This window comes from Heloderma suspectum, chromosome 2 (genome assembly GCF_057233095.1).
Source record: "Heloderma suspectum isolate Gila_16-S chromosome 2, 16-S_ref, whole genome shotgun sequence".
In the NCBI taxonomy this organism is placed as follows: domain Eukaryota; kingdom Metazoa; phylum Chordata; class Lepidosauria; order Squamata; family Helodermatidae; genus Heloderma; species Heloderma suspectum.
The window spans coordinates 27,638,478-27,653,892 of record NC_139459.1 but is presented as its reverse complement, the minus strand read 5'-3'; the positions used below and the strand labels follow the sequence as shown (position 1 = coordinate 27,653,892).

Below are 15,415 nucleotides of genomic sequence, written 5' to 3'. Positions count from 1 at the left end.
CAGAGGTCAGTTCCTGGTAAACAGCATATCTTATGGCCCTCTAGACAGTGTCTAGTGGCCATAGGATTGCTCCCTTCCTTAATCATAAACTGTGCTAACTTACTGTCCTTGTCCATATCTAAGCCAGCAAGCTCTAGTAAATGCATTCATTTACAGTGTAGATTCTACACCATGCATTCTCTGATCATTCCTTAACTTGTAATCTAATGCAATTAAAACATTTTTCCTGTCATTTTAAGTGTACTGTTTATATAATGCCAGGAATGTATTAAGCCAGCACACTTCACATTAACTTTTAAGTAATTTCCTTTTATTGCCTAATACTTAGTGCACATTTCCTTTAGTGTAGCCTGTGTATTTCACAAGATAACTTAAAATTCTGTTCTTCTCCCAAAATGACAATTTCACTGAATTTTCATAACAGAGAATCCACTGAAGAACCTATCAGACTTTCTATTTATACACCTGTCTAAGCAGCATTTCAGAGGTTTGCTTTAAACACCCAACTTTAAAAAACTGGTTTAAGGGACGGGTAGCACAAGAATTGCCAACAAGAAACTTGCTGGAAAACATAGTTCGAGTGCAGCTAGGGTAGTTCTGAAGAATTTATGCAGGAGTTTTGAGGATTCATTGTAGAATATTTGCATCCTGTCTGCATGTTCTGCAGAATCCTGCTCTCTGAGGAGTCCTGTGCCATACTGTACTTCATCTGGATATACATTTTGTCTGGGGTCCAAAGGACTACACCCCAAGATTTGGAAAGATATTACTCAAAGTATTAAATGTGTATAATAAGCTGAGCATCAACACATGTGGTATTTTGGGGATGGGAGTAGGGAGAGACTAAACAAGAGTAGGGAGAGACCAAACAATTTAAAAATCCTATGTAATAAACTATGTTTACCTAGAAGGGCTATGAGAGATAGTGGTTTGCTGATAATTGGAAGATGCAGGACTACCATGCATGGAATTCTGAGACAGTTTGTACTGTGGCATCATCATTCCTAAAAAAGAAGGGGGAAAAGAGTTTTAAAAGTTTCATGCAAATATTTGTTCACTTGTAGATTTAACATTTCCTTATGTTTGTTTCCCAATTTGTCAGCTTTATGACAAAATACTTACAACCACAGCCATTATCCAGAGAAGCTGAGGCAAGCATGGGAACGGGTGTGAACGTATGAAAATAGCTTTGAGCAACATTTTACAGGCACTAAGTTGACACAATCCCAGCAATCACAAAACCCATTCTCAGCACAACAGATAACTACTTAGCTTTCTGCAAATTTTCTCAGCAGTTAAATATACTTATCCTTATGGAGCACACATGGAGCGATGGACCACAGCCACTATTATGGCTCTAAATCTAATCTACTATACTTTCCTTCATTCTACACTTAGTGGGCAGTATTCACTGATGCCCGCACACTAGCAGGACTTACCATTAGTGCAACAGGAAGCTAGCAGTCCCTGAAGCAATCAGAAGTGAGCGGAAATATTTCTTTCTTGAATGGGGCAGTTCAGCAGGGCTCCCGAGGGAGCTCCACTGACCTGTCTCATTCCAGAAATGAACATCTGGGCTTCTTCCCATGGTTGCTTTAGGAAGATCCTGTGGCTACAACAGAATGAGCAGAGGCACAGTAGCAGCATTGGATAGTGCCCAAGGAAACTATAGTTCAGTTCAGACATCACACCAAACTGCAGTGTACACTAAGCAAAGTTTGAATTTCCAAATGTACAGGCAAGCCATAGTTTGGAGCAGCCAGTTTGCTGAAATTTTCCATCTTTACAGTGCAGAGGCCTACAGAGACAGGGCAACGGCCATGACCAAGGCTTGTCCACTTACACATCACACCAAGGCATGGTTTGGTGTGATGTCTGAATACAGCCTATATCTGACTGTAGACTTAAAAATTTATCTAACTTTTCCCCCAAAAAATTCCACCATTACTCTTTCCATTTTAGACCAGTTGCTTCAACTAGACAAAAGTACACCATTTTACATGAATGAAGTTTTACAAGCAGTGTTTGCCATAGCACTGCTATTTACTACTATATATTTTCAATAGTGCTCCAGAGTATGATCTCTGTCACACTGTTGTTAATCATACTGACTGATCCAGTTCTTCTCAAAGGCAGTAGGGAGGTAAGGAGCAACAGTGAGAAAAAACAGCATGTACTTTCTCATATCTGAGTCCCGGTAAGGATTCCAAAGAACTACCAAATTTTAACTCAAACCTGGCTGATCTCAGTGAATGAAAAGACGACGGGCACATGCACTCATTAGTAAACCGCAACAGTAATTACTGCCTGACAGCCCTAAACGAAACACATGGCTCACAATAAATCTGAACTGGCTCTACTCTACTACTATTATCATTTACTTAGGGCCATAGGTATGTTAGGCACTATAGAAAAACATACAAAAAGTACATCTCCTAGGAATATATGCATGTGTTTGAAAGGGAATATCTTGTGTAGTTAGTTTAAATCCCATTTTTTCATGCCCTACCCTGAAGTGACCAGGAGGGCAAACATTCTCATGCAAAAATACACAACAAATATCAGAATTTGAGGTTGAATCCACATTTGCATTGTCACAATAAAAAAGTAACATGGATAATTTGTTTAGAAATTATAATAAAATGAATAAAAACTCTCACCACTTTGTACCCCATATCTGTTTTGCATGCTTTTCTCCCTGAAAACATTAGGATTCCTTGCCAGGACAGCCTGGAGCAAGACTGGTATATCGCCTTCTGGATCATCGCTGCCAAGGTTATCTTTCAATTCTCTGACATTGAAGAAATAAGCATACAGGAACTAGTGAGTATGTTTTCAAAAGTCACCAAGCAGAAAATCTGTAAGCGATTATAAACAAATAGAAAACAAAAAATATACTTTTTTCCCTTCAAGTGGGGGCTGTTGCAACTCATATTTCTGTGACAGGAAGAACATGTGTGCAAGTCCTCTCCCCTGTTCTAGAAGTTTGCATCTATAAACAGTAATCCCCAAAATCTCACCAGTACTAACACTCCTATTGATTCAAACATCTGATACAGAGGTAGCATTGTTACTCCTAATGGTACATGCTGCCTGATCTCTCACACTGCAAATGAGAGTGGCTAAACAACCCAAGGATCCAAAAACAAACCATGGGTCATTTCTCTGGTTTATCAGGGGTCAGACAAGCCAGAGTTTCTGGCTCCCATGTCATGATAGCAGGAGTGATCAGGATGTGTACACTATCACACTTGCTTGTTCACAGCTACCCAGGTTTTTAAAAACCTTGGATTGTTGTTACGTGTAAACCGGGCTGGTATGTCCCTATTGTCGCCCTGCTTATTTAACTTATATGCAGAGTACATCATGAGAAACGCCGGGTTGGATGAATCACAGGTCGGAATTAAGACTGCCGGGAGAATTATCAACAACCTCAGATACCCAGACGATACCACCCTAATGGCAGAAAGCGAAGAAGATCTAAAGAGCCTCTTGTTCAGGGTGAAAGAGGAGAGTGCAAAAGCTGGTTTGAAACTCAACATTAAAAAAACGAAGATCATGGCATCTGGCCCCATCACTTCCTGGCATACAGAAGGGGAAGAAATGGAAGCAGTGACAGATTTTACTTTCTTGGGCTCCAAGATCACCGCAGACGGTGACTGTAGCCTTGAAATTAAAAGACGCTTGCTTCTTGGGAGGAAAGCTATGGCAAACCTAGACAGCATAGTAAGAAGCAGAGACATCACCTTGCCGACAAAGGTCCGTCTAATCAAAGCTATGGTTTTCCCAGTAGTAATGTATGGCTGTGAGAGCTGGACTATAAGGAAGGCTGAACGCCGAAGAATTGATGCTTTCGAACTGTGGTGCTGGAGAAGACTCTTACGAGCCCCCTGAACTGCAAGGAGGACAAGTCACAATCTAGACCATGCCTTGCTCTTCACTGCTATGAAACAGGCAATGTTAAGACTGGGCTACAGTTGTTCTCTGCTTGCCACAGTCACCCAGATAACAATGCATGAGGATCAATACTCTTCTCCCTGAACGTCAGGCCAAACTATAGCATGGTAACATAGCTTATCGAAGCAATACTCTGGACAAAAACAGCAGGCATCTCATGAGCTGTGCTAATCCTCTGTGAAGTCTTGGTGTATCCATGGCAAACATAACCATATAAGTTATAGATCCACGCCTAGTTTTCTTGCATTTCCTACCTGCCTCCCCATTATTTTGCTCTCCATTATTTTGCTTCGTCTGGACTTACGCCTATCTGAGTAATTCTGAAGGTGGAGTATGCTGCCCTTCTGACCATCATTTTGAAAACTGTGTTCCTGGTTAGAAAATACTGTCCTGGCCTCAATCCTGTCAATAACTGGAGCCAGAAAAAACATCCTGACTGCCTTTAGTACCTGGCCCTAGATCTGATTACCTATTTGATCTGAGGATCTATGGACAAAAGCCTAACAGGACTTTTGATCAGGTTTCTTTGATCCATCAGGTCTAGCTCGCAGTCCTGGGGTCACACAATGCCAGCTGGGCTCTGACAACCTACTCCATTCAGATCAAGCTTTTAAAATTTAGATTGTACATCTGTAAATTGAAGACATTTTTCACATGCCAAATGCAGATCAAGAAAAGGATACTAAAATTCATCATTCCACCCACATTACTGCAACATTAATGTTGCTGACCATTAGGTTACTCTACTAAAATTCTTGGTTAATAAGTTACACACTCATAATAAGTTTGTGTCTGGGCCACTTTTTTCTTGGACCAGAACTCTTTCCCAAGAGATCTTTTCCTTATCCTTGAGGCCCTCAAGGGACTCTTGGAACTGTCCAGTACTGACAGTCTGGGGCAAAATCTTTCCAAATCCTTCATCTTGAACTACACAGGTTGTAATTAGCAGTACAGTCTGACAAAATGTTTAGTATGTTTAACCTCATCAGTCCAGAAAGAGAGAGTGACTAAGTACCACACCATTTATTAGAATTCTAAGTTTAAAATCCGAGCATCTTTTGCTTCTTTCTAAAATAGTTCTAGAGCACAAAATCTGAAAGTTACTGCAGTTGTTTGGTCCAAAACAATAATAGCATAAGGAAATGGCCATCCATGTCTGAAAAATACAGAATCATGTACAATCACAGAATCCTGCATAATGCTCAGTTTAAACAAACCAACAATGTCTTTAACCTATCTGCTAATTCTATACTCATGACAAGCTATTTTGGCATTCATTGTGAAGTGGCTTTAAATACATACATGTGATCTGTCGACACCTGGTTGAGACTGTGTACAAGTTGTGAAACCAGATTTTCATCCCTACAGGCCAAAAGACAGTTCACCTCCTCTGCAATTCGTCCATTAAAGAGCAGGCTTTTTGTAGTTGTAGCAGGTAAAGGTGATGGAAGAGGCAGCTGGTTCAAAACTATTTTGAAAAGTTTAAGAAAAATGTCAATGATTCTACAAAAAAATAACTCTTTAGAAAGTAATTCTTCCCCCACCTAGCACTCCTATTGCTATCCTGAATGCAACTGTGAGCACGCCCATAAAGAGTGCCCATGACGAATAGTGGGTACCAATACCTGCCCAACTCCTTAGTCTATTTCATAATTATATATTAAACATTTTACTTTTTTTTTTTTCCAAAGTTTTACTTCTCTGTACCATTCCAGTGACAAAACATTAATCTTGCCCTTAAGCATCATGAATACCAGCAAAACTACCTGTTCCCCCTGCAGCAATGCCTTGCTGCACAGACGAAACACAGTTCTGGAGAGAGCTAGACACATCTCTCTTGAATTTTTTTTTTTTAATTCTGTCAATTTCACTTCTTTGTTTTTGACAATTGGGAAGCAAAGTCCTTAATGCTTCAAGCAAGACATTCCCCTATCTGTTCTCTAATCCTGAGGGGCCTTGATATAGTGGTGACAGGACCTTACAAGAGGAGTATATCCATGGATCCACATGGATCCATAAAAGGAGCCCAATAAAGTGCTGCTACTTTCTCCTCAATCCAGGATAAAGGAGCCTTTAATGTGGTCCTCTCTTCTGTCCAAGAAACTGTAAGTAGAGATATTATCGTGCAGCAGAATCCAGGCCACACAGCAGCATGCAATAGATAAGATTCCAAGCTGTTCTCTGTATGTTTCCATTAAATTTATGAATAAAATTTTATTCTGTTAAGAACAGAATAAGGTCCCACAAGGTTCCAACGTGTTCTGTCCAGGAAAGGGACACAACTCCCATCACTCTGTTCATTTACAAACAGAAATGCATACAATGGTGAAGAACAGAGAGCTTACATAAGGATATTTTTTCAATAAAACTGAAGCATAATTCAGAATTTTACTCATAAGTAAAATTAAATAAAGTTAACTGTTGAACTGTAACTTTAACCAAAAAAAGGATACTTACGGTCTGTGAGACTAGCAATCCCTGCAAGAGTAGTGATGGGAACATGAGGCATATCCCCATTCATCCTGAAGTGCTGGGATGGTAGTGCCTACACACAGATTTTAGTTCGGGTGCCAGCTATCATTACTTCCCATCTCCCAAGCACTGGAATGAGAAAGACAGACTCCATTTGCAAAGGACCACAAGAAATTTCCAAGTGTGCACAAAGTTTTACTGAACTTTTTTACTGCAGAGGAATACATGAAAAGAAAAGCTACAGTAAAAGTAAGCAATGCATCTATTAATTTAATCAACACACAGGATAAACAACTGGCAGTTTTGTAGACATTCACATGACACTTCCTCCTAGGTAAGTAGCTTGCCAGTCTACCAGTCAAATTACCCTGAGAAACATATGGACAATTTTTAAAAAATTAGGCCGGTCAGTTTTGTGTATTTATCTGCAAGGCAGGAAAGCAGAAAGTCTTTAAAAAGATTTCATTCAGATGTCACTAGTAAGCTGGGCCAGGAGCTCTGGTTTAATTCATTAAGAGAGCAATCCTAAGTCTGGGGCACCCTAGGATGCTGGGGATCTCCTCCTCCACGCCTGCAGAGCTACAAGCACGGAGGAGGAGATCTGATCATGGATTTTCCCTCCCCCACTCCCTCCCAGCCGCCATGGAAAGCTTCTCTTCTCTTGCAAGATCTTCTTGCATCTGTGACCTCATAAGACAAGTCAGAAAGGGAAAAGGGGGAGCATGCTGGTGGATGGGGAGGGGAGAGGAGAGGAGAGGAGAGGAGGAGAGGAAAGGCCAGTATATGCAGTATCCTATGGCCTCTGTAGTCCCCTCCCCATCCACTGAAAGTTAAGTCAGCTAGACAGGCTCAGAGGCCTGTATAACTGCTTTTTGTATTTTGAATGGAGGCAAAATCACCTCCATTCTTCTCTTCCCCTGCCTGGCTCTTGCTGACAAGGAACAGGATAAGCAGAGGGCACTGAACTTGGCGCCTCCTGTCTATTGGAAGCACAACCCATAGGATTGCACCCTGAACTATGAAAACAGTTGCCCCTTGATGAACCATTACTATAACAAGCATGGAATGAAAGAATCCTTTTATACATTAGGGGGTTTTGGATAAAATGGGTTAACCGCACACCTAAAAACATATGAAGTGTGAAGGTAATAAACACGTTTTTGTAATCATATGTATCACATGGGTACACATTTGTTAGAGAGTCTGGATTGGCTCGCTGCTGTGCACACACTTGGTCTCAACCCAGGATTTGTCTCTACATGTGCGAAATGACTCAGAAAGAAAGAGATAGCCTTTGATGGCAAATAATTTGTTGATTATAAATTCTAAGCATTTAAGAAAACACAATAGTTGAGGGAATACTATGAACTCTCCTGGCCAAACAAAAAATCCCAAGTGTTTCACAGTAAGTGAAAGATTAGACAGATCATATTTGCTTTCATTTCCATAATAATTTAAACCTAACTGGTCTCACTATCCTCCACACATTTGCAGAATGTCTTATACTACAGAATATTAGAACGAAACCTTTATAGACTCAAGTCACCTGTTGAATTAGGCAGATTATCTATTGCTGTTTTGAGGTTAATAATGCAAAACACTATACAACGCACAAAAATATTTTTTGAAAACCTAAGTCAAAGAATGAATGAGCTTGGGAAAAGAAGCCCTGCAAAATATATAGGTTGCAATCCAACCATGTGTGCACAGTAGTACTTTCAGAATCTGAAATCTTAATGATATAGGGTGGGATATAAATGTTTTAAATAAATAAGAAATCTAGAATCATGCTGATCAATTTATTTCTTACATTTATATCCTGCCTTTCCTCTAAGGAGTTCAGGGAAGTTTACATGGTTGTGGCCCACTCCCTTTTATCCTTGCAACTATCCTATGAGGGAGGATAGGCTGTGAGAGATGGTGACTTGCCCAAGGTCACCAAATGGGCTTCATGTCTGAGTGGGAAAATTAACCAAAGTCTCCCCAGATATGGTTGGACACTCTACCCCAGCCAGCATGGCCAATGCTCAGGGAGTATGGGAATTATAGTCCAAAACATATAGAAGGAACCTAGTTGCCTACCCCTGCTCTAACCACTACACCACACTGATCCAGTGTTGAGCAGGGAGGGGAAGACAGATGAAGTTGTGAAACTGCATACTCAGCACCTATATATATTCTTTAATCCAGGTATAGTTCTTTGCTAATCAGGACAATGGTGGTGCAAAAGGTACTGTTCAGACTGATTTTCTGTAGGCAACATACATAAAAATACCTTATAATTTCTGGATGAGTGGCTAATTACAGAATAGCAATCTAGACAAACCCCCACAATTTCACATACTTCTAATTACTAATGGATATCAGAAAGCACACTAAGCAGTTCACAATGACTATGCTATCAAGATGTCCAACTGAAACAGAAATAGCTTCCATTTATTTCAGCCTAAGAAACCTATAAAATGTCTAGTTCTTTTAATAGGATATGAAAGAGTGACTTAAACAGCTCTGATGATGATACTGAAACACCACAATGTAGGCATACATTACTGCACTTCCACACAGTAATCAACCACTAACATATATATGTGTTGCACTGTTAAAGGGAAAGCTGGAGTAAGAAGTAAGAGAAGAGGAAATTATATTCCACATTCTAGAAGTACCATCTCAATGCCAGGCTATCAGACTACAATGCAAGGCAAATTTGGTATTCCTGTCTTGTTAATAAATGATTTTCTAATTCAGGATGCTAATTACTACTGGCAGCTTTAAGGTCTGCAACAAGAAGCTAATAAAGCAACTTCCGCCAGTCAAAACAAAATTATACCATACATAAGAACCATAGTAATCTAATGAAAATGTTGATATGCTGGTTTTGCCCCTCTCTCTGCCCTAGTGCTGGCAGACTATAAATGCAGTTTCTATAAATTAAAACAAGTAGAACTATGTTGGAGGTGTTCTCAAGATAAAACAGCAGAATGCAGGCATATATAAGAGTTTATTTCCCATTTATGTTCCCATTCGGGGAACAGCCATAGCTCAGCAGTAGAGCAAACGGCGTACAGAAGGTCCCAAGTTCATTCTTGCATTAAATGGTTAAGTAGTAGGTGATGGAAGTGACCTCTGCTGGAGACCCTGGACAGCCTCTTAAAGTCAGAGTAGACAATACTGGAATAAATGTGTCCATATGTCCTTTTATGATCATGTCTACAGTGGAGCTGTACATCTTTAGGAGCAAGGTGAAAGAAGACACTCTTGAAGACACAAGAAAATATTAACAACACTGGTGTAAGTAAATACTCTTATTGAGGTTATTTTTGATTCAACAGTTTAGGATATGTTTGTTCGAAGAAGATAGAAATGAATCCATTTTCCATCCATGCACCAATTTATACTAAGGCAGTAGGAAAAGGGTTTAGTAAGTAGTTTTCCATTCAATCATATCATGCAAATACAAAGTGATCCTTACATATGCACAAGGCCAAGTAATTTCAGTCTTTCTACATATAAAGTCTATGTTTGCCCACAAGAGGGCACATGGCATATTTTCAAATCAAAGTTACTCTTCAGCTATCATTCGTGTATTACTTCTACGACATTCTGAATGCAACAGGTGAAATATGTAGAAAGTACAATATAACACTCAAACAAGCAAGGCTTTAAAGGCAGAACTAAGTCACCTTAAGAAGATATAGGCAACAGTCCTTAGTACAAGAACTTAGTGTGGGTAGATTTAAATCAAATATTTAAATTAAGTCATTGAGGTAAGAAAAAGTAAAACAAATTGTCACTGATGTTACATACATACATATACATGTAACAACATTCCCTGAACGAGTACACATTTGGACTGATTTCTATAACAGTTCACACGTATTATTGGTTTGCAAGTGAATAGAACTTTTATACCAGCTAAGAACATCATCCAAAACTTTTGGATCATGAAACCCAGCTGCATTTTTGCATTACAAAATTGTATCTTCTCAGACACCAGGGTGCAACTGTAAGATAAATGGTTTGGCTACCCACATGAGGATTGTAAACACACCTGAATACTAAATGCCTAGAACTGTACAGAATTACACAAGTTTTCTAGCTACTGGGCAGAACAATATTTCTCTGCAAGGTAGAAACAAAATGTCTATGCTACATTTAGATACATTAGGACGCAATCCTATCTTGGAGGCTTCCGATCATCCATTGCAAGGTGGGAAGAATGGCAGAGACAATCTTCACCTCCCTGTCCTCCTGCCCTGCATTTTTTGCTTGACGGGCTTTTTAGCTGATCTAGTGATGGCACTTCAGAGGGGGAGGGAAGAAGGCTAGAGAGACCTCAAGATACCTCGTATCTTGGCCTCTCCGGTTGCCTCCACCCACCCACGGAACACCCCCTTTTCCCCCTCTCCAAGGTCGCTTTTCCAACCTTGAAGCGCAACCAGCGTGGTTCTTTCCACACTGGCTGTGAGGGAGGGGGCCAGATCTCCAACTCCAACCTCAGAGGGGGGAATCCCCAGTATCCTATGGCCCCTCAGACAGTGTCTTGGGGCAACAGGATTGTTCCCTTAGATAGAATTATTCACATTATCTCAAAATACATGACTATTATGTCACTAATAGTCAGTTATTCGTTTCCATGTTTTCATCTTTTACACTGGAAGGTAAGCTTTACCACCATTTGCTTGATTTGGCAGCCATGAATTTTGCTTTAAGAGACTGCAAGTCTAGATTTCACGTTTAACATGAATTCAGATTTTTAAAGTATTTTAAAGAAAATGAACAGTTTAAAAAGTAAAAGCCTGAAACATGGATTTTAAATATTAAAACATGTATTGTTATCCATCCTGAAGGAACAGTGATCTGATATTAAGGAAAATATGCAATTTTACCCAGTCAGTAAAAAAAATGCTGTTCTGCTATAACTTTCAATTTTCTAAATATAGCTGAACTATAAAAAATGTTATGATCCATAACTTGAACATCTTGTCAGAAAATTCATAAGTTGCCAGTTATCATTTTTGTTTATAGTGTCAACAGTATAAATGAAACAGCATAGATACAATACTGCAGATGTGAGCCAATGCTTGCCCTGTGATCACACAGGCCTACCCCCATCCTTTGAACATGAAATACCACAGCCCCATCTTAGCTCAGTTCAGTATTTTGTCTGACTGATGTTAATCCTGACTAACACAAACTAGAATGTGCCTGCGGCCCATTCTCTTAATCCTCATAAACGGGCAGCATTACTTCATATCTGCACCATCACGAAAATTCACTCAAACTGAAGCAGTGGCTGAGAACTGCAGACTTCTCACTACAATGTGAAAGGAAACCATGCCTAGTACCACTAACCATTTGACATTCACTGCCTAGGATATTTTGATGTAGCATGGCCAAAGTTATGAACACTACGTTTTCTAAAATTAACTAGAATAGGAAATACGGTACTTTATTCTAGGATCTCAGAAAAATTGAAAGTATAGCCCTGCTGATATAAATTCTAAAGCAAATGCAATTCATATTACAGGTCGGAAAGGGCTGTTGCTAGGAGAGAGTAAATCAGCCTTCCCCAACTTGGTGCCCTCCCGATGTGTTGGACTACAACTCCCAGCATACCCCAGACATGATAAAAGAGTGTAGTATACCATAACCTTGCAGCGTAGTTTAATGTTATATCTATATTGCAGGTTGGGAGGCTGTGCTGAAACAGTACAGTTTACGGCAGCCTGCAATGTAGTTCATGGTTAATATTTTAGGTCAGCGGTGGGGCTGAGGCTAGTTTAGATTCCCAGCCAAAAATCCCCCATACCTCTCAGTTTGCAGCAAAATTGGCCCCTAATATCTCCTCCCAATCCAAATCTAGCACTCATTTTCATACAGAAGCCTCACATTCCATTTATCTGGATAGAGATGGGCTGCACTCTTAAATGTTAAAAAAACTCCCCCAAAATTAAAGACAGACCGAAGTTAGAACAGAACTCCCGCTTTTAATGTGAACATGTTTTTCCATTACCACGACCTCTCAGCCAGAGGTTCAGGTAACAAACAGCATGCTAGGGATACACTGCAACATTTTGTTTTGGAGGACCCACTTTTCAACTAGCCACATTTCAGATTTTGTTTGTAGCAGGAAAGTGTACATATTGTATAGTATGAACGCTTTGAAAAATTATGTATTTACTGTTTTAAAAGGCCAGTACAATGTCTATTTTGGACAAGAATTTGAACTAATGTATTACAAAAGCGAAGAACTATATCCTTAAATAACACTGCATTCTGCAGTACCTTAAAAAGACTAGTAGAATTTTTGTGGCAAGAGCTTCCATATACTAGAGGAGGATAAAGCAGAAGGTAGTTCTGGAACTAGTGGAAGATATCTGGTAATGTGCAGTAGTTCTTCAAAAGTTTCTGGACCCCAGCTATTAAACAATGGCAACTACAGGGCCATCTTTCTAAATTAGGCTGTTCAAATTAAGAAAGTGAGGGGGCAGGGGAGTCCCAGGCGTGGATTTTTGTGTGAAAATTGTATGCCTACTTTAGATACCAAAAATAATTCCTGTGCTGGGTACGTACTCAGAGGCACCCTGTTTCTTAATTTTGAAGTGTGTGTGCGTGCCCATAAATCACTATTTAGCACCTGGCTCTAGTTGGTAGATCTTGGGTTTCTAGGAAAAAACTATGCAATTCATGAAAGCATGAGCTCTGTCCTCTTTTATGGTATTGTACACCTGGGCAGATACAGTTTCTGAAAACAAGGGGAGAGGGCAATAATTTGGAGACAAAGCACATGCTATGTGTGCACAAGATTCCAGTTTCTATAGTTTAGGTTCTATAATATCTATAGTTTAAAGGACCTGAAGAAGCAAAGCTAGGAAAGAGCTTTCATCGAAGCCCTGAGAGTTCCACTGCCACTCATATACAATGTTGGCCTAAACAGGCCAATGGCCTGACTTAGTATAAGGTAGATTCATATTTTCAGGTCTGCAGTCCTATACAGAATTACGTAGGAGCAAGTCCCATTAAACTTAGTGGGACTTACTTCTAAGTCAATATGCACATCACTGAAACTCCCTGGCCACTGTTTTTAGAAATGCTTTTCAATACTAAATGAGTAGCAAATCAGATTTTAGGTTTGAAGAATTATTGTTTTAACATGCTAGATACAAGACAAGCATAAACAAAATGGGTGTTTTTCAGTGGTGTGTCATGAGAAGCACCGAGAACCTAATACCTAATAGCATCAGTGGCTGAGTCTCTGTGTTAATCTGGCTCTGTATGGGATTGGTTAAGGGAACCCACTAGTTCCAGTACTATCCGTTACAAACAAAATAAAATGAAAAAAATAGTATAGGAAATTTACTCAATTGAACACAGTTTAGAAATATTATGCTGCTAAATATTCCTGTTTATAATAGATTTAGGCTGCAATGCTTTGCAAAACTACCTGGGAGTAAGCCCCATTTGGCTCAGTAGGAATTACTTTCAAGTGATCATGCATAATAGTATGCTGTTAGGTGAGAGGTGACAGGGAAGGGAGGAACCTGAGTGGGAATAAATCTATTTCAACTACACATTTGATTTAATTTGGTTCATATACAAAACTGAGGAAACAGACAAAGCAAATGAGGCATGCTTAGAGATGTAACATTTCTGAACATTTTGAAGCCATGGGGAAAAATGGATTTTGTTTCCATTCCCTCCCCCCTCCCCCCAAAACAGAAATTGTGTGTAAAAATGAAAAATATGCAATACTTTTTAAATATTTATTTATTTATTACATTTTTATACTGCCTAATAGCTGAAGCCCTGTGGGCTTTAGCACTCTTCACAGAACTCAAGTCACTTTGTTAATATAGAAACATAAAATGTATTATGTATAACTTGGTTGCTCATAAAATTATCATTTAAAAAGTAAACCCAGTTATTAAATGTATAGTTTATTCAGGTAATTATACTTTTTAATCTGATATAACAACATGATAATTTTATGAGCAAACCAGGTTACAAATAATACATTTTAGGAACTTCAGCAAGTAGTCCTTGAGACATCTGAATCATCTATAAGCCAGAACAGACAGGAGGAGTTGTTGCTATTTGTGAGGAATTAGTTGGGGTTGAGTTCAGGGAAATCTGGAAGAAAAGCTATGGAGAGCTTATTTAGCTGGGGAAGACTCTCTTGACTTTTAGGAATGGTAATCAAGTATATTTAAGAACCTTAAAGCTGGGCTTCCCCAACCTGGTGCCCTCCAGAGGTTTTGGACTTCAACTCCCATCACCCCCAGCCAGCATGGCCAATGGTCAGGAATACTGGGAACTGTAGTCTCAAACTTCTGGAGAGCACCAGTTTGGAGACAGCTGGTTTAAACAATGGATTTCTTTTTGTAAATAATTCTCCTTAATATACATTTTAATTTTTGTTCATTTTGAAATGTTTTTTCTACTGATGATGTCAATCTCATGCCTATGTTGAACAAACCAGGCTACTGAATTTCTTTTAGATATAGTTTATCTCAGTGGCTGAGGTTAAAGATTTTATAGCTGAGGCAACATTCCCTAATAGTGAGTTTTAACTGCAACTTTATTAAAAACTCTGTCAGTGAGTTCCATAGACCCAAGCCTCATGGTTTTGTTGTTGTTTTTTAAAGAAAATAAACAGATTGGATAACTCACATTTTGTTCCACTTGGTGGGATGATTCCCATGAGTGGAACATACCAATTGAAGGATATAACTTCTTCAAAAAGAAGAGAAGCCATAGAAAACGGGGAGGAGTTGCACTATATTTTAGAAATGTATAAACCTAAACCGTAACTCAAGAGAATGAACATGGTGGCGGAACTGAAAGCATCTGGGTTAAAATAAATGGAGGAAGGAATTAAAATAATACTATGGCTGAAGTCTAGTACCGACCACTCAACCATGGAGAAGATGTGGATGATGCTTTCCAAGAGAAAATTGCAGATATTACAAGGAAGCAAGAAGTACTA

General features: G+C 39.3%; 1 protein-coding gene across 5 annotated transcripts in view; it reads right to left on the bottom strand.

Moving 5' to 3' along the window:
- NIPBL (NIPBL cohesin loading factor) overlaps positions 1-15,415 on the bottom strand; it is a 193,628-nt gene that overhangs the window by 108,752 nt on the left and 69,461 nt on the right. For all 5 annotated transcript variants that reach the window (XM_084833083.1, XM_084833086.1, XM_084833085.1 and 2 more), the window contains 4 exons: positions 6,415-6,558; positions 5,260-5,425; positions 2,661-2,791; positions 905-1,004 (listed from right to left, as the gene is read on the bottom strand). In XM_084833083.1, the coding sequence (XP_084689209.1) occupies positions 905-1,004; positions 2,661-2,791; positions 5,260-5,425; positions 6,415-6,478 (461 nt within the window). In that variant the 5' untranslated portion in view covers positions 6,479-6,558. The remainder of the gene's footprint in view (positions 1-904; positions 1,005-2,660; positions 2,792-5,259; positions 5,426-6,414; positions 6,559-15,415) is intronic.